Here is a 27,067-nt window from a genome sequence, read left to right as displayed (position 1 = left end):
TCTTTCTGAATGACCAGAGCTGTGTGATGTGGTTGCCAGGTCTTCAGAAAGAGAATGCTTCAACATGGCTGTAATTGTAATTGTGTTCGAGGCTCCGAGCTCTTTAGAGGCAATCACTTGATGAGGGCTAATGGTGCAAGTGTAGTGTGCTGTAATACGGCTAGCTAGGGCTGGTCAACACAGCGGTCTGGTCTTGGCTTTAGGATGGAAGAGGATGTTATGTTACTGTACCAGACCACTACAGAGCTATTATACTGAACTACCATTGTGCAGACTGACCACAACAACACGGAGTATCAAATCAAATATTTGTCACATGCGCCGAAATACAACAGGTGTAGACAGTGAAATGCTTACTTACAAGCGCCTCATGGCGATCACGTGAAGACAGATTGAGCGGTTAATGAAATGGAGGGAGGAAGGGAGGGAGAGAAAGCAGATGGAGTGGTGAGGTAAAACTGAATCACACACATATTTGGGTATGTGTGTGTGTGTGTGTGTGTGTGTGTGTGTGTGTGTGTGTGTGTGTGTGTGTGTGTGTGTGTGTGTGTGTGTGTGCATGTGTGTGCGTACATGTGCGTTGGAGAGACAATTTAAAGCAGATGTTTAACTTTTAACTAGGAAGTATGTAGTGTCCAGAGTCTTTTCTCTAGCCCACCATTGGAAGGAACAAAGTGAGGGACACAAACAAACAAGTTAATTGCCCCAGAAAGAGGAAGATTAAAACTGGTCCCCCATGAACAACAGGAAAAAAAACGTCTCCCATCTTAAAAACACAGGAAACTTTGAGGCAGTCAGTCTGTAATACAATATGGCCGACTCGGGTAGTAAACAACGTAAAAGTGGTGCAGAAATGACACTAAAAGTGTCCTCTTCCACAACAAGGGCGTAAAGCTTTACGACACAGGAGTGCATGTTACTGCTTTTCTATTTTTCAACTCCAGACAGATTAATATATATCAACCCCTCTCTTCAAACACACACACACACACACACACCTACACACACACACACACACACACACACACACAATATTGGACTTCCTCATTGAATCAAATCCATCAAACTTTTCTGGTGTGAAAGCTGCAGTAATAATAACTAAAGAAACCCCCTGTTCTATGCACCTCTTCTGTAGGACTACTGGTTCCCAGTCTGCCTGGAGCGTTTGTAGTCTGGTCTGTGGCTGGGCCAAGCAGACACTTCCAGTGTTATGAAGAGAGAAATACAGTAACTGGAGGCTATATGTTGGAGTTGGTGGTGGGGTGATGATATCCTGCAGAGTTGGATTCATCACTGGCCCTGGTTAAAGGACAGTTTTATCTCCATCTCTTCATTCAAAGACTCATTCATGGACACTCTTGCTGACGGTTGTGGCTGCTTTGCGTGATGTATTGCTGTCTCATCCTTCTTAACCTTTTGTGCTGTCTGACTGTGCCCAATAATGTTTGTACCATGTTTTGTGCTGCTACCATGTTGTGTTCCTACCATGCTGTGTTGTCATGTGTTGCTGTATTGCTATGTTGTTGTCTTAGGTCTCTCTTTATGTTGTGTTGTTTTGTCTCTCATGTTGTTATGTGTGTTTTGTCCTATATTTATATTTGTTTGTATGTATTTATTTATTTATTTTTAATCCCAGGCCCCCGTCCCCACAGGAGGCCTTTTGGCGTCAAGCGTTTCACTGTTTTCAGTGCTGAGTGGAGAACAAGTCTCTCTCTCTCTCTCTCCCTACCTACCTACCTACCTACCTACCTACCTACCTACCTAAACCAACCAACCAACCAACCAACCAACCAACCATTCATTGAGCCATTTGAGCATTTTGTTGTTTTTTGTGTACCTTTTTCCACATGAAAAGCAGAAACGTTTAAACCTCATGTGCCTGTTCTCAGCTGTTAGCGTTCGGGTTCAGCAATCCTGTTTGGACACCATAACACTGGTTACATCCAAAGGTTGGAAGCCAGGAGTGGCCCTCTCTTCTCTTCTCCCCTCTTCTCTTCTATTCCCTTCTCTTCTCTTTCTGTCTCTTCTCCCCTCTTCTCTTCTATTCCCTTATCTTTCTTTCTCTTCTATTCCCTTCTCTTTCTGTCTCTTCTCCCCTCTTCTTCTATTCCCTACTCTTCTCTTTCTGTCTCTTCTCCCCTCTTCTCTTCTATTCCCTTCTCTTCTCTTTCTGTCTCTTCTCTTCTCCCTTCTTCTCTTCTATTCCCTTCTCTTCTCTTTTCCACTCCTCTTCTCATCCTCTTCCTCTCCTCTCTCTTCCTCCCTTGTTCTCCTCTCCTTCTCTGTTCCTTCTCTGCGATTCCCTCTCTCCTCATGTGTGACTGATTAAAAGAGGGGACAGGAGGGAAAACAGCAGCTTTGTTTTAGCGGCTGCAGCGTTCCCGGCATTCCGAGGGATTTATAGCTCTGAGCGCCCTCAGATCCCTGTGATCAATGGCACCTCCGAAATGGACAGATGGATTGCCCCTCCTTCCCTGCTCCACACCCCAAGACTATAGTTCATCTCGCTGAAACCCCTGCAGCCACCACTTTAATTGCAATCACACACATGTACAGAACGAGACACACACACACACACACACACACACACACACACACACACACACACACACACACACACACACGCGCGCGCACACGCACATGTACTCCTGTGTCCATGCACACACACACTTCTGCCATTCTGCAGAGCATCAGCATCAGTTCTCACCCCCCCTCCCCTTACCCAGATTCCAGATGAGTCTGACAGATGCCATGTCAGTCTCAGTGGGTAGAGAGAGATACAGTTAGTCCATTGAGCTGCCGAGTGACTGGTCATTTTCTCATCACAGTTGCCTCTCTGCCTGTCAGTCATTGACTAATGAAAAGTCATAGCGAGGGCATGTGAAGTTGTGGTTTCCTCCAATGGGATCCTTTGTCAGACAGATAGCACTGCGGGGACATTTGAGGTGGGTCCTCCAAGCTACCCCATGCAGGGGCCTGTCTGCACACACACACACACACACACACACACACACACACACACACACACACACACACACACACACACACACACACAGCTGCGAGAGTGTAAAAAATCTGATTAAGTGAGGAGCGGGTGGATCAGAGGTTCCTCTGGTATGGCTGAGGGCTGTAGCCTAATTAAATAACATAGAGCCTTAGCCCAAATCACAGTAAAGCCAAACAAACTTCCTAAAATAAGACTTGGAGAATAATACAGCCATGCCTGCTAGGGATTTTACTCTGCTGGCCTGATGCTGTGCTTAATGGCAGAAGTGTGTGTGTGTGTGTGTGTGTGTGCAGGAGTACATGTGCGTGTGTGTGTGTCTCGTCATGTATATGTGCATGATTGCAATTAAAGTAGTGGCTGCAGAGGTTTCAGTGAGTTGAACTATAGGCTTTGTTGTTTAAGTTCCCATGGGGGGGGGAACCTGACAAGTAAACTGTTTTCTGATCTCTATTTAATTGTGTTAGGGCTTGATCCAGCTACATGTGGAAGCAATGTTACATTCTACAGGTATATCCAAAATGTCTGCTGCTCTGTGGACTTTGAGTTGTGTCTGTTCTGCCTGGAAAATAGAACCAAGGTGATTAGCCGTGTGTGTGTGTGTAGTGGACACTGGGACCTGTCTTACTTTTAAGGCACGTCTTACACTGTTTTTCCTTTCTTTGATGGATTGACTACAATGAATTGAGACAATGTTCCATTGTCTCAGATGGAACATTCCAGATCTTACAGCCATCCAATCCCAACCCGTCACGGTCAGGATATTCAGTGGCTGATGTTTAAACAGGAGAGTGACTGACTGAATGAATGACTGAGTGTCTGGATGACTCAGCCTCGCTGTCCTGTCCTGTCCTGGCCCCAGTAGCCCCAGGCTGGCTCCCCCCCCCCCCCCCCCCAGTTGTTGTCAGTGGGCTGGCAGACAAGGAGACTGAGTAGGCTGTAAAAGTCATTAGTGTCTGCATGGGGGGGTGCAAGAGAGTTGAAGGGGGTGTTAATGTCATGGGAGGAGGGAGAGAGTTATTTAGGGCCGAGGTCTTGGTAAAAATGAATCATTGCCCCAGTTCTTTAGAATGCCAGCTTCACGACAAATGGGATATGTAGAACCCTTTCTACACACCTGTTAATACCTTCCTCCAAACTCCCTGTTTGGCTTTCCTGTTCTTAGAGAGTGCTTCTTCATTTGACATCATATTCATTATGTAGTGCACGACTTTTGACCATGGGCTCCCAAAAAAGTAAAAAATGGTGTGCCATTTTGAGGGGGCCATTTTGGATGCAGCCAGAGTGTACAAAAGAGATGTTTGCGAAAACACTACCAAAACAGTTATTCTAGTGTAGATTTAAGCATCAGGTCGTAAACGGTGACGACAGACGCGCATTAAAAAAACATTATTAACCCAGATGTTAGTGGCCGGTGTTTTAACGGGTGAGACCGAGACGGATTCAGAGAGAAACATGGTCAGATATTTTTACTCAGCGTCTAGCTACCCTTTAGCTACCCCTATTCCATTCGACAACTCGCCACAAATCTGCTGAAACTTGACACACACACACACACTTCAGAGCGACTTCCACTCCTAAATAAGCCGTGGTTGAAAGGGGCGAGTGGGTGAGACACAAAAAGCGAAGGAATGTTTCTGCAAGTGTGGAGGAATCAAATCAAACGTATTTATATAGCCCTTCGTACATCAGGTGATGTCTCAAAGTGCTGTACAGAAACCCAGCCTAAAACCCCAAAGAGCAAGCAATGCAGGTGTAGAAGCACGGTGGCTAGGAAAAACTCCCTAGAAAGGCCAAAACCTAGGAAGAAACCTAGAGAGGAACCAGGCTATGTGGGGTGGCCAGTCCTCTTCTGGCTGTGCCGGGTGGAGATTATAACAGAACATGGCCAAGATGTTCAAATGTTCATAAATGACCAGCATGGTTAAATAATAATAATCACAGGCAGAACAGTTGAAACTGGAGCAGCAGCACGGGCAGGTGGACTGGGGACAGCAAGGAGTCATCATGTCAGGTAATCCTGAGGCATGGTCCTGGTGCTCAGGTCCTCTGAGAGAGAGAAAGAAAGAGAGAAAGAGAGAATTAGAGACAGCATACTTAAATTCACACAGGACACCGGATAGGACAGGAGAAATACTCCAGATATAACAAACTGACCCTAGCCCCCCGACACATAAACTACTGCAGCATAAATATTGGATGGAGGCTGAGACAGGAGGGGTCAGGAGACATTGTGGCCCCATCCGATGACACCCCCGGACAGGGCCAAACAGGAAGGATATAACCCCACCCACTTTGCCAAAGCACAGCCCCCACACCACTAGAGGGATATCTTCAACCACCAACTTACCATCCTGAGACGGAGATCTCTGCCACGGCACAACCCAAGGGGGGGGGCGCCAACCCAGACAGGAAGATCACATCAGTGACTCAACCCACTCAAGTGACGCACCCCTCCTAGGGACGGTATGAAAGAGCCCTAGTAAGCCAGTGACTCAGCCCCTGCAATAGGGTTAGAGGTAGAGAATCCCAGTGGAAAGAGTGGAACTGGCCAGGCAGAGACAGCAAGGGCGGTTCGTTGCTCCAGAGCCTTTCCGTTCACCTTCACACTCCTGGGCCAGACTACACTCAATCATATGACCCACTGAAGAGATGAGTCTTCAGTAAAGACTTAAAGGTTGAGACCGAGTTTGCGTCTCTCACATGGGTAGGCAGACCATTCCATAAAAATGAATCTCTATAGGAGAAAGCCCTGCCTCCAGCTGTTTGCTTAGAAATTCTAGGGACAATTAGGAGGCCTGCGTCTTGTGGCCGTAGCGTACGGCAGGACCAAATCAGAGAGATAGGTAGGAGCAAGCCCATGTAATGCTTTGTAGGTTAGCAGTAAAACCTTGAAATCAGCCCTTGCCTTGACAGCAAGCCATTGTAGGGAGGCTAGAACCTATTTTTTGGGGTTCTAGTCAGGATTCTAGCAGCCGTATTTAGCACTCACTGAAGTTTATTTAGTGCTTTATCCGGGTAGCCGGAAAGTAGAGCATTGCAGTAGTCTAACCTAGAAGTGACAAAAGCATGGATACATTTTTCTGCATTATTTTTGGACAGAAAGTTTCTGATTTTTGCAATGTTACGTAGATGGAAAAAAGCTGTCCTTGAAACAGTCTTGATATGTTAGGGCCTCCTGGGTGGCGCAGTGGTTAAGGGCACTGTACTGCAGTGCCAGCTGTGCCATCAGAGTCCCTGGGTTCGCGCCCAGGCTCTGTCGTAACCGGCCGCGACCGGGAGGTCCGTGGGAAAAAGGGGTAAAATAAAAATTAAAAAAAGAGAGATTAGGGTCCAGAGTAACGCCGAGGTCCTTCACAGTTTTATTTGAGGCGACTGTACAACCATCAAGATTAATTGTCAGATTCAACAGAAGATCTCTTTGTTCCTAAAACAAGCATCTCTGTTTTGTCCGAGTTTAAAAGTAGAAAGTTTGCAGCCATCCACTTCCTTATGTCTGAAACACATGCTTCTAGCGAGGGCAATTTTGGGGCTTCACCATGTTTCATTGAAATGTAAAGCTGTGTGTCATCCGCATAGCAGTGAAAGTTAACATTATGTTTTTGATTGACATCCCCAAGAGGTAAAATATATAGTGAAAACAATTGTGGTCCTAAAACGGAACCTTGAGGAACACCGACATTTACAGTTGATTTGTCAGAGGACAAACCATTCACAGAGACAAACTGATATCTTTCCGACAGAAAAGATCTAAACCAGGCCAGAACTTGTCCGTGTAGACCAATTTGGGTTTCCAATCTCTCCAAAAGAATGTGGTGATCGATGGTATCTAAAGCAGCACTAAGGTCTAGGAGCACGAGGACAGATGCAGAGCCTCGGTCTGATGCCATTAAAAGGTCATTTACCACCTTCACAAGTGCAGTCTCAGTGCTATGATGGGGTCTAAAACCAGACTGAAGCATTTCGTAGACACTGTTTGTCTTCAGGAAGGCAGTGAGTTGCTGCGCAACAGCCTTTTCTAAAATGTTTGAGAGGAATGGAAGATTCGATATAGGCCGATTCGTTTTTTTAAAATATTTTCGACACAGGATGTCTCCTCTCCTGTCCCTCCTTTCTCTCTCTCTCTATCGCTCCCCCTTCTCTCTCTCTCTCTCTCTCCCCCTTCTCTCTCTCTCTCTCCCCCTTCTCTCTCTCTCTCTCTATCGCTCCCCCTTCTCTCTCTCTCTCTATTGCTCCCCCTTCTCTCTCTCTCTATCGCTCCCCCTTCTCTCTCTCTCTCTCTCCCCCTTCTCTCTCTCTCTCTATCGCTCCCCATTCTCTCTCTCTATTGCTCCCCCTTCTCTCTCTCTCTATCGTTCCCCCTTCTCTCTCTATCGCTCCCCCTTCTCTCTCTCTCTCTCTCTATCATTCCCCCTTCTCTCTCTCTCTCTCTTTCTCCCTTCCATCTCTCTCTCTCTCCCATACTCCCCCCCCCCTCTCTCTCTCTCTCTCTCTCTCTCTCTCTCTCTCTCTCTCTCTCACACTCATTCCCCTGCTTCCTTGACATGAAACCGCAGGCAGGTCTGCTTTATTGGGTGAATAGTGACAGTGTTTCCTTGGGCCAGGGGCAGCGGGCAGGCAGGCAGACCAGGGTTAGACAGACAGTGGGACATTCCTGCAGTCAAATTTATTAGTGACTGGCTCTGAAGAGAAGAGGTCTGGAGATGACTAATCCACACATTTAGTGAAGAGGAGAAGTAGGAGAGGAGAAACAGATTGCATAAGACCTGTTGTAGCGTAGTCCGTCTCTTTCTGATTTCTCTCTCCTCATACACTTTTCTCTCCCCCGTCTCTCTTGCCTGCTCCTGACTTTGTCATTTTTTACAGCTTCCTCTGTCCTCCGGGTTTCTCTTATTTGTTTCTCTTTTTCTTGTCACTCGTTCACACATCCAGGAATGAACGCACACACACACACACACACAGACACACACACACACACACACACAGACACAGACACAGACACAGACACAGACACACACACACACACACACACACACAGACAGATCGCCCTTTGCTTTGTTTACTGCTCACTGAAGACTTAATAAAACGGAGGGGGATGATAGGGTGAATTAGGGTGGCCTCCGCTGGGACGGGGTTGCAGGTTGGTGGTGGGGGTGGGGGGGTGATATCGGCTGGTGTGGGGTGCAGGATGGCGGGGGAATGTTGGGGCGGAAGGCCTCTGTGGATTTTCAACAGTGGCCGTTCATTTCAAAGCCCGCTTGCAGACAGACGGGCCGAACTTCAAAACTACACAGCATATATTCCAGATGTGGAGAATTGGCCCTTCATCTGTCTGCCTGCATCCCAAACGGCACCTCATTCCCTGTGTAGTGGGTCTGTAGTAGTGCACTGCATATGGACATTGCTGCCATTTGGGACTCGCTCTCTCCATAGACAGACCCTATTAACGGCAGTTAGGAGATGACAGTAGCTCTCTACTCAGGCATAGCCAGGGGACCTGCTGTCTTGCATTAAAGGATAGTTAATCATGGCATTTAAAGGGGCTGTGTCGTTCACTCCTCTCTCTTCCAAGGACCAGAGACCCAGGGAGGGTGGCAAGAGTGACCCAGCTAACATCCATCAAATCCCCCCATGGACGTCTAACCAGCATGGCCTGGGATTGGTTGATCCAGTTGAAACTATCCAAAAGAAATGACTGCAATCTGAAGCAAAGCAGGGTGACATGCACTTTGCAAACCGGTGCTGGGCAAAAAAAACTATACTTTAGCCTAAATAAACTAAATGAAAGGTCCACGCATGGTATGATCAGAAGGAAGGAATGGTGTTTGTGGGCTGGGAAGGACAAGGTGATTATCATTTGTAACTGAACTCGTGTGTGTATTTGTGCTTTCATAGATCTGGCAAACATTTAGATTGACACTGTTTTAGAAGGCACCTTTAGTTACTGTAGCTACAGCCAGTGTAGAGTTCCAGTAGCACAACAGTCCACGCCACACTGCTCCTCTTCTCCTTTAAAGACTGGGGGATTGTGTGTGTGTGTGTGTGTGTGTGTGTGTGTGTGTGTGTGTGTGTGTGTGTGTGTGTGTGTGTGTGTGTGTGTGTGTGAAGGCAGAAGGATTGTGTATAACTGTGTGTGTGTGCGTGCGTGTGAAGGCAGAAGGATTGTGTATTACTGTGTGTGTGTGTGTGTGTGTGTGTGTGTGTGTGTGTGTGTGTGTGTGTGTGTGAAGGCAGAAGGATTGTGTATAACTGTGTGTGTGTGCGTGCGTGTGAAGGCAGAAGGATTGTGTATTACTGTGTGCGTGTGTGTGTGTGTGTGTGTGCGTGCGAAGGCAGAAGGATTGTGTATTACTGTGTGTGTGTGTGTGTGTGTGCGTGCGTGCGTGGTGCGAAGGCAGAAGGATTGTGTATATTAGACCCACCAGATGATAGGTTTATTACTTTGAGAGGAACCCAGTCAGGTTGTGTAATGTGTGTATATTAAAGACCTCATATACAGTATATCCCTTCCCTATCCCTATGAGAGAAAGCTGGTAGATAGATGGCGAGAGCTTTCTTTGGAAAGAAACACAGTACTGCATTGTTAATGTTGTTGATAATCACCCGGGCGCAGAGCGGAGAAGAGCGAAGGGGAGGGAAGATAGATGAGAAGAGAAACACCTTCCAGATGTCCTCCTCCACTTCTTCTTCCCCCTCTTCCTCTCCTCCGCCCTTGTTGTTTCATTGAAGCGCAGAACCTCCTGACTCCTGGACGTTTCGATTGAGGTGAGGGTTTGATCTTATTGGGGCCTTGACAGCCCTCACCCCTGGGGGGGTTAGTGGGGGAGGTAAGGGAGTTCGGGAGAGGACGGGTGAAGCCGTGTCCCGCATGTGTCCCCAATTACCCAGCTGGAAATGAAAGGGTGAAGCAGATTTAATGTGAGGGTGCTTCTCTCAACGGGAATAAAACAATCCTCTTCACACCTCCTCCTCAATCTCTCCTAGTCTCCCCCTTTTGCCATGTGCTGAGCAGACACATCTTCAGCCCAGGCTTTAGGAAGCCATTTTCCCTCTTCTTCCAACACCCAATCCCACTCTTCTCCTGAGCCTTTTCTGGACACCATTCTGCTACTGTTTAACGGCACGTTGTTATTAACGACTGGAGTCATCGCCACATACTCAAGACCTAGCATATTGATGACCGGGGGGAAGCAATGGGAACAATATGGTGAGGTGCGGAGCGAAGACTCCAGGTGCCAGTAACTCTGTGCACACCCGGCGTTGGCCAACTCCTGCTCGACTAGATCCCAAAACACTCTCACCCTCTCGTGTCTCCCTGAAACAGTCTCGGCTCACCTCATACTAACTAGATCCCAAAACACTCTCACCCTCTCGTGTCTCCCTGAAACAGTCTCGGCTCACCTCATGCTCAACTAGATCCCAAAACACTCTTACCCTCTCGTGTCTCCCTGAAACAGTCTCGGCTCACCTCATGCTCAACTAGATCCCAAAACACTCTCACCCTCTCGTGTCTCCCTGAAACAGTCTCGGCTCACCTCATACTAACTAGATCCCAAAACACTTTCACCCTCTCGTGTCTCCCTGAAACAGTCTCGGCTCACCTCATACTAACTAGATCCCAAAACACTCTCACCCTCTCGTGTCTCCCTGAAACAGTCTCGGCTCACCTCATACTAACTAGATCCCAAAACACTTTCACCCTCTCGTGTCTCCCTGAAACAGTCTCGGCTCACCTCATACTAACTAGATCCCAAAACACTCTCACCCTCTCGTGTCTCCCTGAAACAGTCTTGGCTTACCTCATACTAACGTCAGCTCTGCCGCTCCATATCCTAGGGGAAAACCCTTACTGAACGAAAGAGGCTCAAAACACTCCATAACTCTTCCATGTCCAATCCAGACGGGCCCGCAATTTAGTAACTGAATACGGCCATTGTTACGTCCTGCCAGGAGTCATGTTGAGCAGACACTCTCTCTGCTGTACAGTAGTGACGTGTGCTGTATGAGTCAGTCCGGCGCAGTAGTCAACGCACGCTGTGTTGAGCCTGTGTGTGTGTGTGTGTGTGTGTGTGTGTGTAGTCAGCTCATGCTGTGCGGATCCTGTGGCTTACTGTGGCAGACGGGTAACACTCAGCAGAACCATGCATATCCTAGCAGACTAATGTTATTCTTTCATACGGCCGATCGATCAGTCAGCTTAATGTTCCTTCCCCACCAGCAGCAGCCACAGTCGTAGTAGCAGTGGTGGATTTAGGTACGGGCGACCCGGGCAGCCAGCCAGGGCAGCATCTTGGGGGGGTAGGGTTGTCGGCACAGGGCGCCCGCACAAGAAAATTCGGGAATTGTGACATTTGCGCGACCGATTTTCTATCGCTCATTTGCACATCACGTCAATGATATCATGCCACCGTGTGGAACTGTGGGTCAATTAACTTTGTCGGAGTGGGCGCCCTGATTCTAGTTTGTGAGCTAGGCAGGCTACTGCCTGGGAAGGTCTCCCATTCAGAAGTGTGTGATGGGGCGGGGGTAGGTTGACCTCAGGTCTCCCCACTGGAAGCCCGAGGTAGGGGGGAGCGGGGGAATCTATCAAATAGCGCACCTCTAACTTTGTACAGTACTAATGCAATGAGTAAAATCAGTCACACTATGAAATGATACCAAATAAACCACAATTCATTCATAATACTGTGAATATTGCTGCATTTTTTTCTGGTTTGTGCGAAATGGTTAAAAATAATATAAAACCAGTCTACACACCACCAAGGTGAATTGGTTTAGTCTTGACTCTTGGTTGACAGTGTTGGGGGATGGGTAATGCATTGATGCACGAGTGCCAAATCAACACAAATGGATAAGAAAACGTCTAAGCCATCAGGTGCCCAGTTTAGGAAAAAGAGGAAAGAAGATGAGAAACACACAAAAGATAAAGGTACGCAGCTATGTCATCCCTTTATGAGTATAATATTATGCCTGTAATGAAGTAGGCTAGTATAACACTCATGTTTGTCAGCCCGTTTTCTGTCCAACTAGCTTACATAGGGCGGCAGGGTAGCCTAGTGGTTAGAGAGTTGGACTAATAACCGGAAGGTTGCAAGTTCAAACTCCTGAGCTGACAAGGTACAAATCTGTCGTTCTGCCCCTGAACAGGCAGTTAACCCACTGTTCCTAGGCCGTCATTGAAAATAAGAATTTGTTCTTAACTGACTTGCCTAGTTCAGAAATGATCTTGGATCCTCAGGATGAGGAGCCATCCACCTCCTCAGCCACACAGGCCACTTCAGAAATGATCTCGGAGACTCAGGAAGAGGAGCCTTCCACCTACTCAGCCACACAGGCCTCTTCAGAAATGATCTCGGAGCCTCAGGATGAAGACCCATTTGCTTCCACTTCTCCTCAGCAGGATTCTTAAGGTGTGTTTGTGCGCACGTCTGTGTGTGTGTGTGTCTGTGTGTGGGTACACGCACATGTGTTTGTGTGTGCATTCCTGCATAACATAAACAAAATAAATACTTTCCCTTTTGCAAAGTTTTAAGTTTCCATATTGCAGGTAACAATGATGGTTTTATTGTTACTGGGTTTGTATGTGGGATGTTCCACCACTATAAATGCTGTGAATAACGTGTGTAAACTAATGCCCATGTGCTCTCCATTAGAAACGCCTGTAGCAGCATCCCCACCAAATCCTGCTGCTGAGGATGAACCACTGTCTACAGACCCTGCTGACTGGCTTTTAGTTCTGACGGACAGAATAATGACACAACCAGTTTGCAGAGGACCAAGTGAGGTACCACCTCACTTTGTTTTCCCCAAGGAATGAGCGTGATGGAAGAAGTTGCCACCACCAGTATTTCAGGAAGACCTTGGTGAGTGGTGAAAGAAATCCCTAGAAGTTGGTTGGTGTTTTCTGAAAGAAACAACAGCCTCTTCTGCTCCTGCTGCAAACTCTTTTCTAAGAAGAAAATTAAGTTAGCAAACTCAGGACTGACAGACTGGAAACATGCACGCTCTTTGCTGACTTCACACGGCACCAGTCCAGAACTCCAAAACTGCACGAAAATATGGAAAGAACTTGCAGTGAGGATCAAAAAAAGGGGAAACAATTGATAAGCACGAGAGGATAAGCTGGAGAGAGATGTTGACACGTCTGACTGCTATTGTACAGTCTCTGGCAATTAGAAATCTGTCACTAAGGGGACACACAGAAACACCGTACTCTCCGTCAAATGGACATTTCCTCAGAGGTTGAGCTGATGACCCAATTTGATCCAGTCATGAAAGAGAACCTTAACCGTGTTCAAAAAGGGACCTGGAGTCACACCACCTTGGCCAGCAAATACAGAATGAACTCATTGATTTGTTGAGCAGCAAGGTCATTTCAGTAATGGTGAGTGACAAACTGGCAAAATTATTCTCTATCATTCTAGATTGCACCTCAGATGTCAGCCACACTGAACAGTTGTCAGTAATTAGAATTGTGTCACTGAAGGAGGAGCCCCACATAAAGGAACATTTTATGGGGGTTTTGGAGGCAGAGGAGTCCACGGGCCAACATTTGGCATCCCTTCTCAAAAGATTAGAGGAGCTAAAAATTCCTTTTGAGGACTGCAGAGGACAGTCTTAGGATAATGGGGCCAACATGAGGGGCAAAAACAAAGGTGTCCAAGCCAAACTCCTGGATATGAATCCAAGAGCTCTATTGGTGCCATGTGTGGCTCACACATTGAACCTGGTTGTGGCTGATTCTGCTAAAAAGTTATGTCGATGCCACAGGTTACTTTGGCATCTTACACAAACTGTACACCTTGTTCTCAGCCTCTACACAGCATTGGGCCATCCTGAAAAAAACAGGTGGACATCACTTTGAAGATGTGGACTGAGACAAGGTGGGAGAATAAAGTTAAAGAGTGTCGAGCCACTGAGGTATCAGGCAGCAGTGGTGAGAGAGGCACTGAGGTATCAGGCAGCAGCGGTGAGAGAGGCACTGATTGAGGTGAGGGATCAAACCAAAGACCCTGTGATAAAGATTGAGGCCCAGTTCTTGTCAGAGGAGATGGGATCATACCACTTCAGCATCTGTACAGTGGTGTGGTATGACATCTTGAGCCAGATACAACATGTGAGCAAGCTGATGCATTCTCCCAGTATGCATGTGGATGTTGCAGTCAGTCTTCTCAAAGACAGAGAGAGGTCTCAGCAGCTACAGGGCAACAGGCTTTATGACCGCACAAACGTCAGCCAAGGATATTTGCGAGGGTATGAATGTCGAGGCCGTTCCACAACAACAAAATAGGCTGAGGTCCTCAAAGCGGCACTTTTCATACGAATCATTTGAGCGATGCCCCGATGAAAGTGGAGGTGACATTTTTCAATGTCGTTGTTGATGCTGCAACCTCAGCCCTTCAGGAAAGATTTTCCACATTAGAAAATTTGGGAGAGAAGTTTGGAGTGCTGTCAACCTTCCAAAGTCTCTCAAACGAGGAGCTGACAGAACATTGCGAGTCCCTTAGTATGACACTGCACTATAAAGAACACTCAGACTTGGATGGCAGAGAGCTTGCACAGGAACTGAAGAACTTGCCTGACTTGCCATTGAAGACCATGCCCCTGCTTGAGCTGCTGATATTTCTACACGAAAGGGAGCTCTCAGAAATGCATCCACATTTATGGACTGCTCTGAGGATTTGTCTTACCCTTCCAGTGACCGTAGCTGAAGCAGAGAGGAGCTTTTCAAAGCTGAAACTCATCAAATCCACCATGCCACAGGAACGCCTTAGTGGCCTTGCTGTCATCAGTATTAACCATGCAGTTGCTGGACAGATTTCCTCTGATGTAATTGATGACTTTGCATCAAGGAAGGCAAGAAAGGTCAGGGTTCAGATGGCAGTTGTGCAAATTTAGTTTGTGTGTTTCTTGTTTGAAGTGCAATAGAGTAATAATCAGGTTCTCCTCTTCTTTATAAGTGTGTTATTCTATTTGTGTCTTTGTGTGATATAGGATTTGTGCAATTTAGTTTTATTGGTGTGTTGTTTGTTAGCAATAGGGTAATAGTGTAATAATTAGATTCTCGTTTTTATTTGCATTTGTATACTACAATTAGTTTGTTTGTCTTTGTTACTTCTTTTTGACATTTATGAGTTATTTTTTGTATATGTTCTTATATTTATATCGTTGTAAATGTTAGGATTATTTATTTGTGTCGTTCCAAATGTCTGAATAAAAATTATAGTTAGTGCAGAATGGTGCTTTTGGTGGGGGGGGGGGGGTCGCCCGGGAGCCATACAAGCTAGAACCGCCACTGATGTAGTACTAATGGTGGTGGTGGTGGTTGGATGGTGTGACTGTGTCAGAGATGTTCGACTGTTTTAGTGGCTCTCCATCGGGCCCTACTGAGTTGTTCAATTTAATTCAATTCAAAGGTCTTTATTGGCGGGGTAAACCTATGTTTACATTGCCAAATCAAGTGAAGTAGATACTAACAAAAGTGAAATAAACAAACTAAAATGAACAGTAAACATTACACAAAACAAAAGTTAAACAAAAGTTTAAAAGAAATAGAGACATTTTAAAATGTTGTATTATGGCGATATAAAGTGTTATAATGATGTGCAAATAGGTAACGTACAAAAGGGAAAATAAATAAACATAAATATGGGTTGTATTTACAATGGTGTTTGCTCTTCACTGGGTGCCCTTTTCTTGTGGCAACAGGTCACAAATCTTGCTGCTGTGATGGCACACTGTGGTATTTCACCCAATAGATATGGGAGTTGATCAAAATTGGATTTGTTTTTTCAAATTCTTTGTGGGTCTGTGTAATCTGAGGGAAATATGTGTCTCTAATCGCCAAATCGCATTCCAGTTTGCTCTGTTTTTTGGTGTTTGTCCTATTTTGTGAATTCTTCGTTAGTGAGCGAACACCAGTTTCACACATCCATAAAGGGCAAGGTGCTTCTACACCTGCATTGCTTGCTGTTTGGGGGTTTTAGGCTGGATTTATGTACAGCACTTTGAGATATCAGCTGATGTAAGAAGGGCTTTATAAATACATTTGATTTGACTGGATTTATAGCTGATTAAAGTATTTTTATCCAGATATGAATTGGGATGTCTTGCCTTGTCTCTCAGATCGTTCTCTGTGGTGTTACCTGTGGTGCTGATGTTTAGGCCGCTTCTCTCTCTCTCTCTTTCTCTCTTCGCTCTCTCGTCTCTCTCCTCCTTCGCAGTCTTTCGCGTTACGTCTCCCAAACAGAGTTTTGGAATGCTGGACATTATTTTCCTAACTTTCAGTGGAAGAGGGATCTGGACTGCAGAGAGGAGAGACGCTCGCAGCCGGGCTGTGATTGACAGGGAAGAGTTTATGGAAATACACAGTGAAGGCTTCAAGTGTCTTCCTCTCTGTCACTCGCTCTTTCTCCCTCGCTCCCTTTCCTTCAGTGTTGGCACGCTGGAATAAGAGTGGAAGAAGACAGGCAGTGTCGTTTTTCCTGTAAATAATCCCAGTGTCTGTTTGCATCTGGTCCTGGATCAGTTTCATGTGGATTATGTGTGGAGCTGCATGCCTAAAGGGCAGGCCTGGGTTCAGATGACAGAGTGTAACAGAGGCTCAGTGACATCGTAAACAGACAGGTGTTTCCTGGTCCCGTGCTGAGAGGGAAGGACTCAGAGGCCATTCATTCTGATCTGGAGACAGTTTTCAGATATTGAGAGATCCTTGAAGTATGTTTCGACATTTGATATATACCATTCTAATATAGGCCTTATAGATAATTTGTACCAAATACTGTTTTGATATACAGTGCATTCAGAAAGTATTCACACCCCTTGATTTTTTCCAAATTTTGTTGTTAAAAGTGAGATTAAAATGTACTTAATTGTCATTTATTGTCAACAATCTACACAAAATGCTCTGTAAAGTCAATGTGTAATAAAAATGATAACTTCTGTAAAAAAAAGTTATGAAAAATATAACACTAACATATCTTAAGTATTCGACCCCCTGAGTCAACATGTGTTAGAATCACCTTTGGCAGCGATTACAGCTGTGAGTCTTTCTGGGCAAGTCTCGAAGAGCTTTCCAACACCTGGATTCTGCTACATTTGCCCATTATTCTTTTCAAAATTCTTCAAGATCTGTCAAATGAGTTGTTGATTAATGCTAGACAACCATTTTCAGGTCTTGCCATTAGATTTTCAAGCAGATATCAGTCAAAACTGTAACTCAGCCACTCACGAACATTCACTGTCTTCTTGGTAAGCAACTCCAGTGTAGATTTGGCCTTTTTTATCCTGAAAAACTCCTTAGTCCTTAACGATTACAAGCATACCCATAACATAATGCAGCCACCACTATGCTTGAAAATATGGAGAGTGGTACTCAGCAATGTGTTGAATTTGTAAGAACCGACGCTGGAGTCGAGAAGCAGGTATGGAGAGTGAACATTTAATTTTGCACAGACATGGAACAGGATAGGAGCAGCGTCAGAACCAGGTAACACAACGACATACGACAATTAATGCAGACGCGGAGAACAGACAGATATAGGGGAGCTAATAACACAGGTGATTGAGTCCAATGAATCGCTGATGCGCGTGACGAGGGAAGCAGGTGTGCGTAATGATGGGGGCAGGAGTTCACGATACTGGGCAGCGGGAGGGAGAGCTGGAGCAGGCGTGACAATATTGGATTTACCACAAACATAACACTTTGTATTCAGGACAAAAAGTGAATTGCTTTCCCATATTTGTTGCAGTATTACTTTTGTGCCTTGTTGCAAACAGTATAATAACTTCACCAGGCTCAAAGAGATATTGAATGTCTGCTTTTTTATTTTTACCCATCTTCCAGAAGGTTCCCTTCTTTGCGAGGCATTTGAAAACCTCCCTGGTCTTTGTGGTTTAATCTGTGTTTGCAATTCACTGCTCGACTGGGGGACCTTACAGATAATTGTGTGTGGGTACAGAGATGAGGTAGACATAAAAAAAATCACGTTAAACACTATTATTGCACACAGAGTGAGCCCATGCAGCTTATGTGACTTCTTAAGCACGGTTTTACTTCTGCACTTATTTAGGCTTGCCAAAATAAAGGGGTTGAATATGTATTGACTCAAGACATTTCAGCTTCTCATTTTTTATTTAAAAAAAACAGCATAATTCCACTTTAACATAATGGGGTATTGTGTGTAGGCCAGTCACACAAAATCTCATTTTAATCCATTTTAAATGCAGACTGTAGCACAACAAAATGTGGAAAAAGGTCTAGGGCTGTGAATATTTCCTGAATGCATTGTATACTGTACCTATTATCAATCCAGTACTTTCCATATTTGAAAAAACAAATGAAGCACAGTAAAACACCTTTGTCCATCAGTAGAGGGGTCTGTCAGTCTGTCTCTCTTCAACTGGCTGTCATTTTAAGACCCCTATTGGGGGCTCTGACAGCCCAGTTCAAAATAACTATACTGGGTGTGAGGTAATGAGCGTGCTGACAAGTGTGTGTGTGTGTGTGTGTGTGTGTGTGTGTGTGTGTGTGCGCGCCAGGAAGACACGCTGATGAAAGACAGGTCAGAGGGATTGTAGTTAATAATGGAAGATTTCTCCTCCAATTTACAAATCATCTTGCTCAACTCTCGGGAATACATTCATCAAATTCTAATCAAAGCTTCGGATTATATAGTCATCTCTAAATTACTAGAGTGGGTTCTGTCTCTGATTGTTGCACCGAAGACCAACATGCTTAATCATTAACTCGTTTACAGACAAAAAAAAGGCAGAGATTCAAATCCCAGTGGAAATTAAAAAAATTCCGATCGGCATACGGAATGGTTTTGGAATTGATCCCAGTCCCAGGTCGTCATGATGTCTGAATCTTAAATGACGTTTAAATCCAGTCATTTTATCCTGGGTTTCCAAGATTCCCATCTGCTCAGCCCTCTCCGTGGGATAGATCAGCAGGGCAGGAATCCGGGAGTTCTCACTATGATCTCATGGGATATTATCTGTCAGGGGTGCGTGTGTTGTACGCATGCAACGTCGGACAGACAGGCAGACACAGACAGACAGATGGACAGACACACCCTGCTGCTTCAGCTGACGTCAGGATGTCAGTACTGTTCAGATTTTCCTGCATCACACACACAGAGGCGTACACGCACACATGCGCGCGCAAAAAACACACTCAAAATAAAACACAAACGCACACACTCCTTCCTGTGTGTCATCCTGTTAAGGTTAAAACAAATAAACTGTAGAGTAGGTGGTAACGTGCCTGTGCCATTTCTGACTAGGCGCCCATTAAATCTTTCGTAATCCGAGCCCAGGGTGTACAGCTACACCGTGAGCCCTGCAGTCATTAAACCGTAAGGCAACCCCTCGTCTATGACACGGTACATGTTTCTCTGTGACATGCTACTTGTCTGGACACAAAACAGGGTTGTCTGAACATGGCACCAGACTGTAACGTAAACAGTGATCCTCTCATGTGGCCTGGAGGAAATGCTAACACGCTAAGCTAATAATGGGGGGGGTAGTAGTGTATGTATCCATGTGTGTGACTGACCATCAGAACCAGCTGGTACTGCGATCCAACCCCCATTATGGGTTTGACAGAACCACTGACTGACGGGAGGGACTTTTAAGTGTTGTGGACATTCTGGAAACAGCCGTCAAATGAGCCACAAATGTCAGTTTGGGTTTTTAACAGAGGAATGGCTAGCTTTCTGTGGTCAGCAGACTGCTGTTTCATGCAACACTTCACTGATGGCTGTCATGATCAGTTCAGTATGTTAGGGCTGGATTTGTCTCACATGTATTCTTCCTTTCCCCGCCTTTCCTGTTGTGTATTGTGTTCTTCTGAAAGGGCCTTGTCGTACACCTTCTGTGACTCTCCTCCTTACCTCGTTCACTGACCTATACATCTCTCTCCCTCTCCAGTGTTATTGAGTCACCCCTGTGCTTCCTGTGATGGCATGGGTGCGGGGGGGGGGGGTTAGTTCCTGTGTTCCGCTGGCTGTGGTGTGTTCAGGTGAACACTTGTGTCCCTGGGCTGTTCCCCTTTCATTCTGCAAAGCTTGAGTTGACCAGACAAGTACTACACTGCAGCTAGTACCACTCAACACACACCTTCTCACATACACACACACACACACACACACACACACACACACACACACTACTCAGTCCTTACCCAGCCCCTCCATCCTCATCTCATCCTCCACCTTGTCACGTTCCATCACAAGGGCGAGAGCCCCACATCTTTCCTCCTCTCCTCTTTCTTCCTCCTCTCTTTCTTCCGCTCCTTCTGTGGCCGTGTGTCTCCCAGGCAGATGGTTCCTGTGATGCTCGGGCCTGGTCTGTCCAGTGTAACCGTTATTCACATCAGTGACAGTGACAGTGGAGCAGAGCGGCGGCCAACACAAACCTGCTCAGAGCAGAGTGAGACCAGAGCCCACCTCACAACGCAGAGATGTGTTTTCCCCCTCTACTCTCGTCATCCCTTCTTCATGAGCAGTCTTAATTCTCTAATAATGAATTAAGGCGGTTTGAGGAGCTGTAGGCTACATGGCTGCAGTGTCTGGACATGCACAGTGGCCCATCCCGCACCCGCTCTTCTTTAACGACGACTGGGTTTCCCAGAGAAGTGTTTCAACTTTCACCTCCATGCCAGCATTCCACTAGGACACGGGGAGAGAGAATCTGGAGAGAGGAACTATGAAATATCCCGGATCGACGTTGCATAACCTCCCCCACTTCTAATGCGAAAAACTGATGGCCAGTTAAGATGTTGGTTTGTTATTCTTCCTGGGTATTATACGATACCCCGCAATTGAATAGTTACATTCTTCAGCAAATACAGGGGAGGAGAAGCTAGGGATCCCTTAATGGTAATGTAGGAGAGCTGATCCATCAACCACACATACACACCGCGTGAAGCACATGAGACCCAAAATCATACGATCATATTAGCCGCCAATCCATATCCACATTATTTTATATGATTTTACTCCTCTATTCCCATCTTGGCTGACTCTCTGTCTGGCCAGAGTTTGGGTCTCCTCTGCCCTACTTTTTAAAACACCACATGTGGCGCTTTGACAGTTGAGCTGCGTAAAATCGGAAGAAAGTATTTTTATAGAATAAGCTCACGTCACTCTGCGATTTTATGATCATTATCCAAACACAGCTGGAGGGATCAGACACGTTGCTCACGGAATATAGTGCCAGAGATCTGCCTGATCAGACGCTCCGATGCGAGTTGGTAGCCTGTTTGAGGAGAGAGAGACCCACTGTTGCAGAATCCAAGAGGAGAGCTAAGCTAACATACTGTATCTCTCACGTCATCCAAAGCTAATTGTGCTACGAATGCAGTTTGTTTGATCGTGTTCAGTGACTAAGGTATTTACAAATGGTTTATTTTTCCACACTTAGAACACAAGGAAAACACCTCTATTAACTTTTCCAACAATCAAGTATTCCACTGGAGATTTCAGCGTACCTAAATGAATCAATCTGATTCCAGCAGCGCGTGGGTGTGTGTGTTTGTATACATGCTTGAGTGTGTGCGTCACATGTTCATGCGTGCGTCGTATGTGTACGTAGCTCCCCAATGCCACACCTGTAGTAACAGCAGAACCACTGAACCAGAGTCAGCTGTTTCCTTCGTTTTCCGACCTGAATTTTTGTTCCGTTTCATCTTTGCTGGTCCAGGATCAGCCACTGTGACCGGCTCTATCCAGGCCCTAATTGTAGGACTTCATTAGCAAATCTCCACTTTACCAGATATTCCTTGATTGTGTAATGACAGGGGTTGGGTTGGGGTAGCTTGCAGATGTGCTCTAAACGGAGGAGGGATAACAGGGCCTGGCATCTGGTTTGATATTCCCCTGGACCGACCGGACAGGATAGTTTGGCTTTTCATTAAACAGGCCCCCTTTACAGGCCCTTCTATAGTACACTTACCTAACCCCCGCTCTCGGTTCTCCCTCTCTCCACATCCACTTCCTCTGTAGGGTCCTCACCTGGCTTCGCTTCGCTGGCTCCACTGTGTTAGGAGAGCCAACGGGCCGTGAAGCCTCTCTTTCCCTTCTGCCCTGTTCATTTTTCCTCTCCTCTCCTCCCTCCACTCTCACCTTTCCTCCTTCTGGATTTGTCTTACTATGATTAAATCACAAAAACCTGTCTGTTATAACTCAGGGGACTATGTTTGTAGTTTTATTAGTTAGGGTAAAACTACAACTCCCTTCCAGATCGAGCACACACAGCAGTATCATCAACCGCCACTCACACTTGTGACTGCCAAATATATACCTGATTTAAAATGCTGTGGTGTTTACAGTCATGTTAATGTAACAGGGTTTATAGTAGAGGAAGGCTGGTGGGAGGAGCTATACGAGGACGGTCTCATTGATACCGTTTGATACCATTCCATTTATTCTATTTCATCCATTACAATGACCCCTTCCTCCAATAGCCCCAGCCATCAACCTCCTCTGGTTTATAGCCATGGTATATAGCAGTATAGCCTCATCTCATCTGCCTGCCACACTAACAGGTGCAGCAGGCCTACACCATGCAGCCTCTTTAGCCCAGGCTAATTTCCTAATACGCTGAGCTGCACTGGGCTCGTTAATTCCTCCCAACATGCCACGCGTTCAACTGCAGATTATCACCCAATTAACACCTCCCAGTCAGTCCCGCCACGGCTCTCATAGGTCCTCTACTGACTCTGCCACTCCACTCTCACTGCCATGTCCCTCTGCTCTGAACCCAGCTGGTACAGCTGCTGTTGCTAAAATGTTATAAATGCAAGGGCGCCACTTTGGTTTTAGAAGTGGGGGGGGGTGGGATATAACCTGGAGGGGGGTCTGGGTGTCCTCCCCCAGAATTTTTTGGAGCTATCTAAAGCTCATTTTCTGCATTTTTACACAATCCAATGTGCAGTTTCTATTTAGAACAAAAAAGTAAGCAAAAATGCCCACAGTCATCAAGTCATTATTTGTTTCGGGTGTGCTAGGCCAAGGTCAGAGTGACAACCCACAGGACGTCAGACCCCCAGGGCCAGGACTGAGCAGCCCAGCAGCTAGGGATTTCCTAAATGGGTATTGTGGGCATGGGCATGTTTCAATACAGACTCCTTTAGTCGTACTGTATTCCATATAAGGGATCCAGGCCTTATTAAAGTTACCCAGTATACCCTTAATCTGGTAATAAATCAAATCTAGTGATACATAACTTGACATTGTGGGAGGATAACCAACCTTCCAATTAATGGCAATACGTTACTTAGCCATTTTAAACGCTTGGTTACACAGTTTCTTCAGATTTCTTCAGAGTGCCTTAGACCTCTTCGCCACTCAAGAGCCCCAGATATCAACATTTCCAAACAAACAAAAGCAGGGAGAGGATAATCTGTAGACATGCTGAGATAAAAGAGCATACTCTTTGCCAGAATTCAGCCAGCCCTCACAAAACCATAACATATTCAAATATGGGCAGGGTTAGGCTACTAGGGTGAGCGAGCGTTGTGCCTTTTCATTTTCAATAAGTATCGATTACCCATTTATTTGTCTCTGCCTGCAAATCGTCCTCCTAAAAACTAGGCTATATCCTATAGGACTATGCAAAACGTAGCAAGTGTCACTGTCATAATTCTTGCTGTTTCCAGTTCAGTAGCCATACCTGTGAGATCAGGTGTGCATGTGGTCTCAGTTAAATAGAGTAGGCTATAGCCTATGTAGAAAAGCACGAGACACTTATATTTGAAAGTAAATGTACTTCCTAAATAGGCCTATGATTAGACTATAGTTTACGACGTTGCCTAAATATTGGTCACCCATATTTCTCCATCTGAAAATCTTCCCACGCCTAAAAGGTAGGCTATAAAAATAGCTCAAGAGAACGTGCAAGTTTCTCCAACTCTGCGCTCTTCAAACTACATCAAGCATACTGGCTGATTTATCCCCGTAATACAATGTAAGGGCCATGTGAGAATCTCTGGTAATTGAACCTATTTATGAAGTTATTTTTTGCTGGGACCATGGCTGGCAAGTGAGCATACACCTAAAATAACATTGCTGGACTGGGTTTGGGACCAGTTCTTGCGGTAGCAGGTGGGAGTCAGACAGAAAGCCAGTGGGTGCGGGGCGGGAGCAGGATGAAGAAATTGGTCCTGTGCAGACCTCTACTGTGCACCATGACAGTGAAACCTGCAACGTTAGAGCTGTTTATTACTGTGTCACTGTGAAAAGTAGGAAAATAGCTAGGGAAACTGATAGATTCATAATGTTACATTGCCATACTGACTAATAAAACTCAAATTGCACTGAAAAATTGTCAGAATATCAATCTTCAATCGTTTGGCCGATGGTTTCATTGCTTGAATCAGGTCTAGTTTGATTGAGGCAAAAATAATAGCTAACAGCTCTCTCTCTAACGGCACATCAACTGGCAACAACTTCTGAAATGGGACAAAACAAAGACTACAAAACATTTCCATACAAACAACAGCTGTTGGACAGTAATACTAGCCACCTCATATCGCTATCTGACAGATATCTAGAGGCTAGAGCTGAGCTGGTAGCTACTACTAGCTAGCGTAGCTTATACATTTACCTCAGTCGTGAAGAGATGAAACATTAGCTAACATTACTGTACATGTCAGTTACAATACTAGCTCAGCACTGAGAATAAACACTAGTTTCATTTTTTTTCTGTTAAGTTAAACAGCAGTTACCTTGCCAGCTACATCAGTCAACTAAAGAAAAACTGGGGGCGGGACAAAAATGCAATTAACCCCTCCATCCCCAGCTTGAAAGTTACACCCCTGCATAAATGTGTTATTTGACTCATGAAATGTATACAAATGAGACGTTGCTAATGTTGTATTTGATTTTGATTATCATATTTTGCTACTGGAGGATAGTGTATAGTATATTGATATATTATGGATAGGATAGTGAAGTGCGTGAGTACACTTTGAGTCTGTTTTGAAAGGTTCTGGTGAGCAGGTGTGGCTCCAGTTAGGTTACTTACAGTACAGTCTGAGGCTGTGACAGAGAAGGCCCGTGTGTGTGTGTGTGTGTGTGTGTGTGTGTGTGTGTGTGTGTGTATGTATGTATGTATGTCCTTCCGTCAAATTAAACAAGCACAGTAACCTGCAGAGAGGCTGTGAGAGTCTGTCCCATTAAACACCCTCACTCCAACATGGCTGTGGGAACTCACTACATAACAGAGAGACACACAGAGCGAGAGAGAAAAAAATCTCTGAAGCTGGAGACTCATATCTCCCTCACTATCTTTAAGCACCAGCTGTCAGAGCAGCTCACAGATCAGATCATTGCATCTGTACATAGCCCATCTGTAAACAGACCATCTACCTACCTCATCCCCATACTGTATTTATTTATTTCTTGCTGCTTTGCACCCCAGCATCTCTACTTGCACATTCATCTTCTGTACATCTACCATTCCCAGTGTTTAATTGCTATATTGTAATTACTTCACCACCATGGCCTATTTATTGCCTTAACTCCCTTATCTTACCTCATTTGCACTCACTGTATATAGACTTTTTGTTTTCTTTTGTTCTACTGTATTATTGACTGTTTTGTTTATTCCATGTGTAACTCTGTGTTGTTGTATGTGTCGAATTGCTACGCTTTATCTTGGCCAGAACTTGTTCTCAACTAGACTGGTTAAATAAAGGTGAAATAAAAAGAAAGAGAAACATGAGAGGGTGTAGAGAAAGAGTGTCTGAAAGATAGGGGTGCAGTGAGAGGAAAGAAGTGGAAGTCTGGAGAAAGGATGGTAATGTGTGTGTGTCTGTGTGTAAGAGAGAGAGAGAGAATATCTCCCACCCCACAGCTCCTGCCTCCTGCTGTAAACTCACTGTTTATTGTACAGTGCAGAGATATTACATTGGACAGATATCACCTCTTGGCCTGTGAACAGTGGATGTGAATAGTTCACTCTGCCTGCAGCCTAATATCTGGTTATGACACACCGGCTGCGTCCCAAATGGCACCCTGTTCCCTAAATAGTGCACTACTTTTGAAAAAGGGTCCCATAGGGGTAAAGGGTACCCATTTGGGATGCGGACACAGAGAGGAGAGCTGTCTGTCGTCAGGTATTAATAATACCGTAGCCTACTGGGGCATGACTCTGATGTCCCCTGTCTGATACTACCGGCATCTGGTCTTCAGGAATAACATTATTATTATCACCCAGGGATGAACTGTTTCAACCGGGTTCATCTCTTGTATAACTCGCCCAAGAAGCATCAGGGTGGGGGTGTCTGAAGTGTTGAATGATACCATCATACCCCCGATGCCACTTCATTTTGGGTCACAGCAGAGCCTCAGAACCAGCCATCGCCATGTCTTGAGACGCAGGTGACGGCTGGGTATGCTGATCGCAGTAGTACTGCAGAAGCAACCCACTAACCATATGATCTCCTCCTCTCTCTCTACAGGGTTTGAAGACCCTAGTGTGATGGACGCTTCCACTTGGAACAGCTCAGGTGAGAGATCGCTCACACACACACACACACACACACAGTGGTGTACACAAGCAAACAAACGAAGATAAAAACAAGCCAGTTAGAATGACACAGTTGTAACTTACATGTAGAGACACGGATGGGACAAAGAGGAACCAATGTGTGGGCTTGTTAACTGTGATGCCGATTTTTGTCCAGGTGCGTCAGTGTGGTTTACTCGATGCACTTCGGACCACAATTCACGTCACTGGTCCTGTGTTGTTCGTGTGTATCAGCTGTTCCACCTGGCTATGCCTTCCACACAGTGGCTAAGATCTTATTCAAAGCCAAGGCAGAAGGTATCCTGTGCTGTTTGTATAGCAGCAGCGCTACACTTTACGTAGGGTACATTACAAGGCTGTGGCTAGCTTGCTAACATGGGGCTTTGTTATCTGATGGAAGCATGCTGATTGGCCAGTGTTGTGTCTGAATTCGTTGATCAGACACCATTCAGGTCCTATGACAGCAGCCGAGTCAATCTGCATACTCCATTTGCAAAAAAGTTTCATGTTTTATTGTCAGTGAAATGT

General features: G+C 45.5%; 1 protein-coding gene across 1 annotated transcript in view; it reads left to right on the top strand.

Moving 5' to 3' along the window:
• The window catches only part of LOC110521804 (inactive tyrosine-protein kinase transmembrane receptor ROR1), a 187,754-nt gene that overhangs the window by 97,569 nt on the left and 63,118 nt on the right, over positions 1-27,067 (top strand). The window contains exon 2 of the mRNA XM_021599678.3: positions 26,472-26,519. Within this exon, the coding sequence (XP_021455353.2) occupies positions 26,472-26,519 (48 nt within the window). The remainder of the gene's footprint in view (positions 1-26,471; positions 26,520-27,067) is intronic.

This window comes from Oncorhynchus mykiss, chromosome 4 (assembly GCF_057628025.1).
Source record: "Oncorhynchus mykiss isolate SJ-2025 chromosome 4, ASM5762802v1, whole genome shotgun sequence".
In the NCBI taxonomy this organism is placed as follows: domain Eukaryota; kingdom Metazoa; phylum Chordata; class Actinopteri; order Salmoniformes; family Salmonidae; genus Oncorhynchus; species Oncorhynchus mykiss.
The sequence above is the reverse complement of the archived record's forward strand: the minus strand, read 5'-3'. Positions and strand labels throughout refer to the sequence as shown.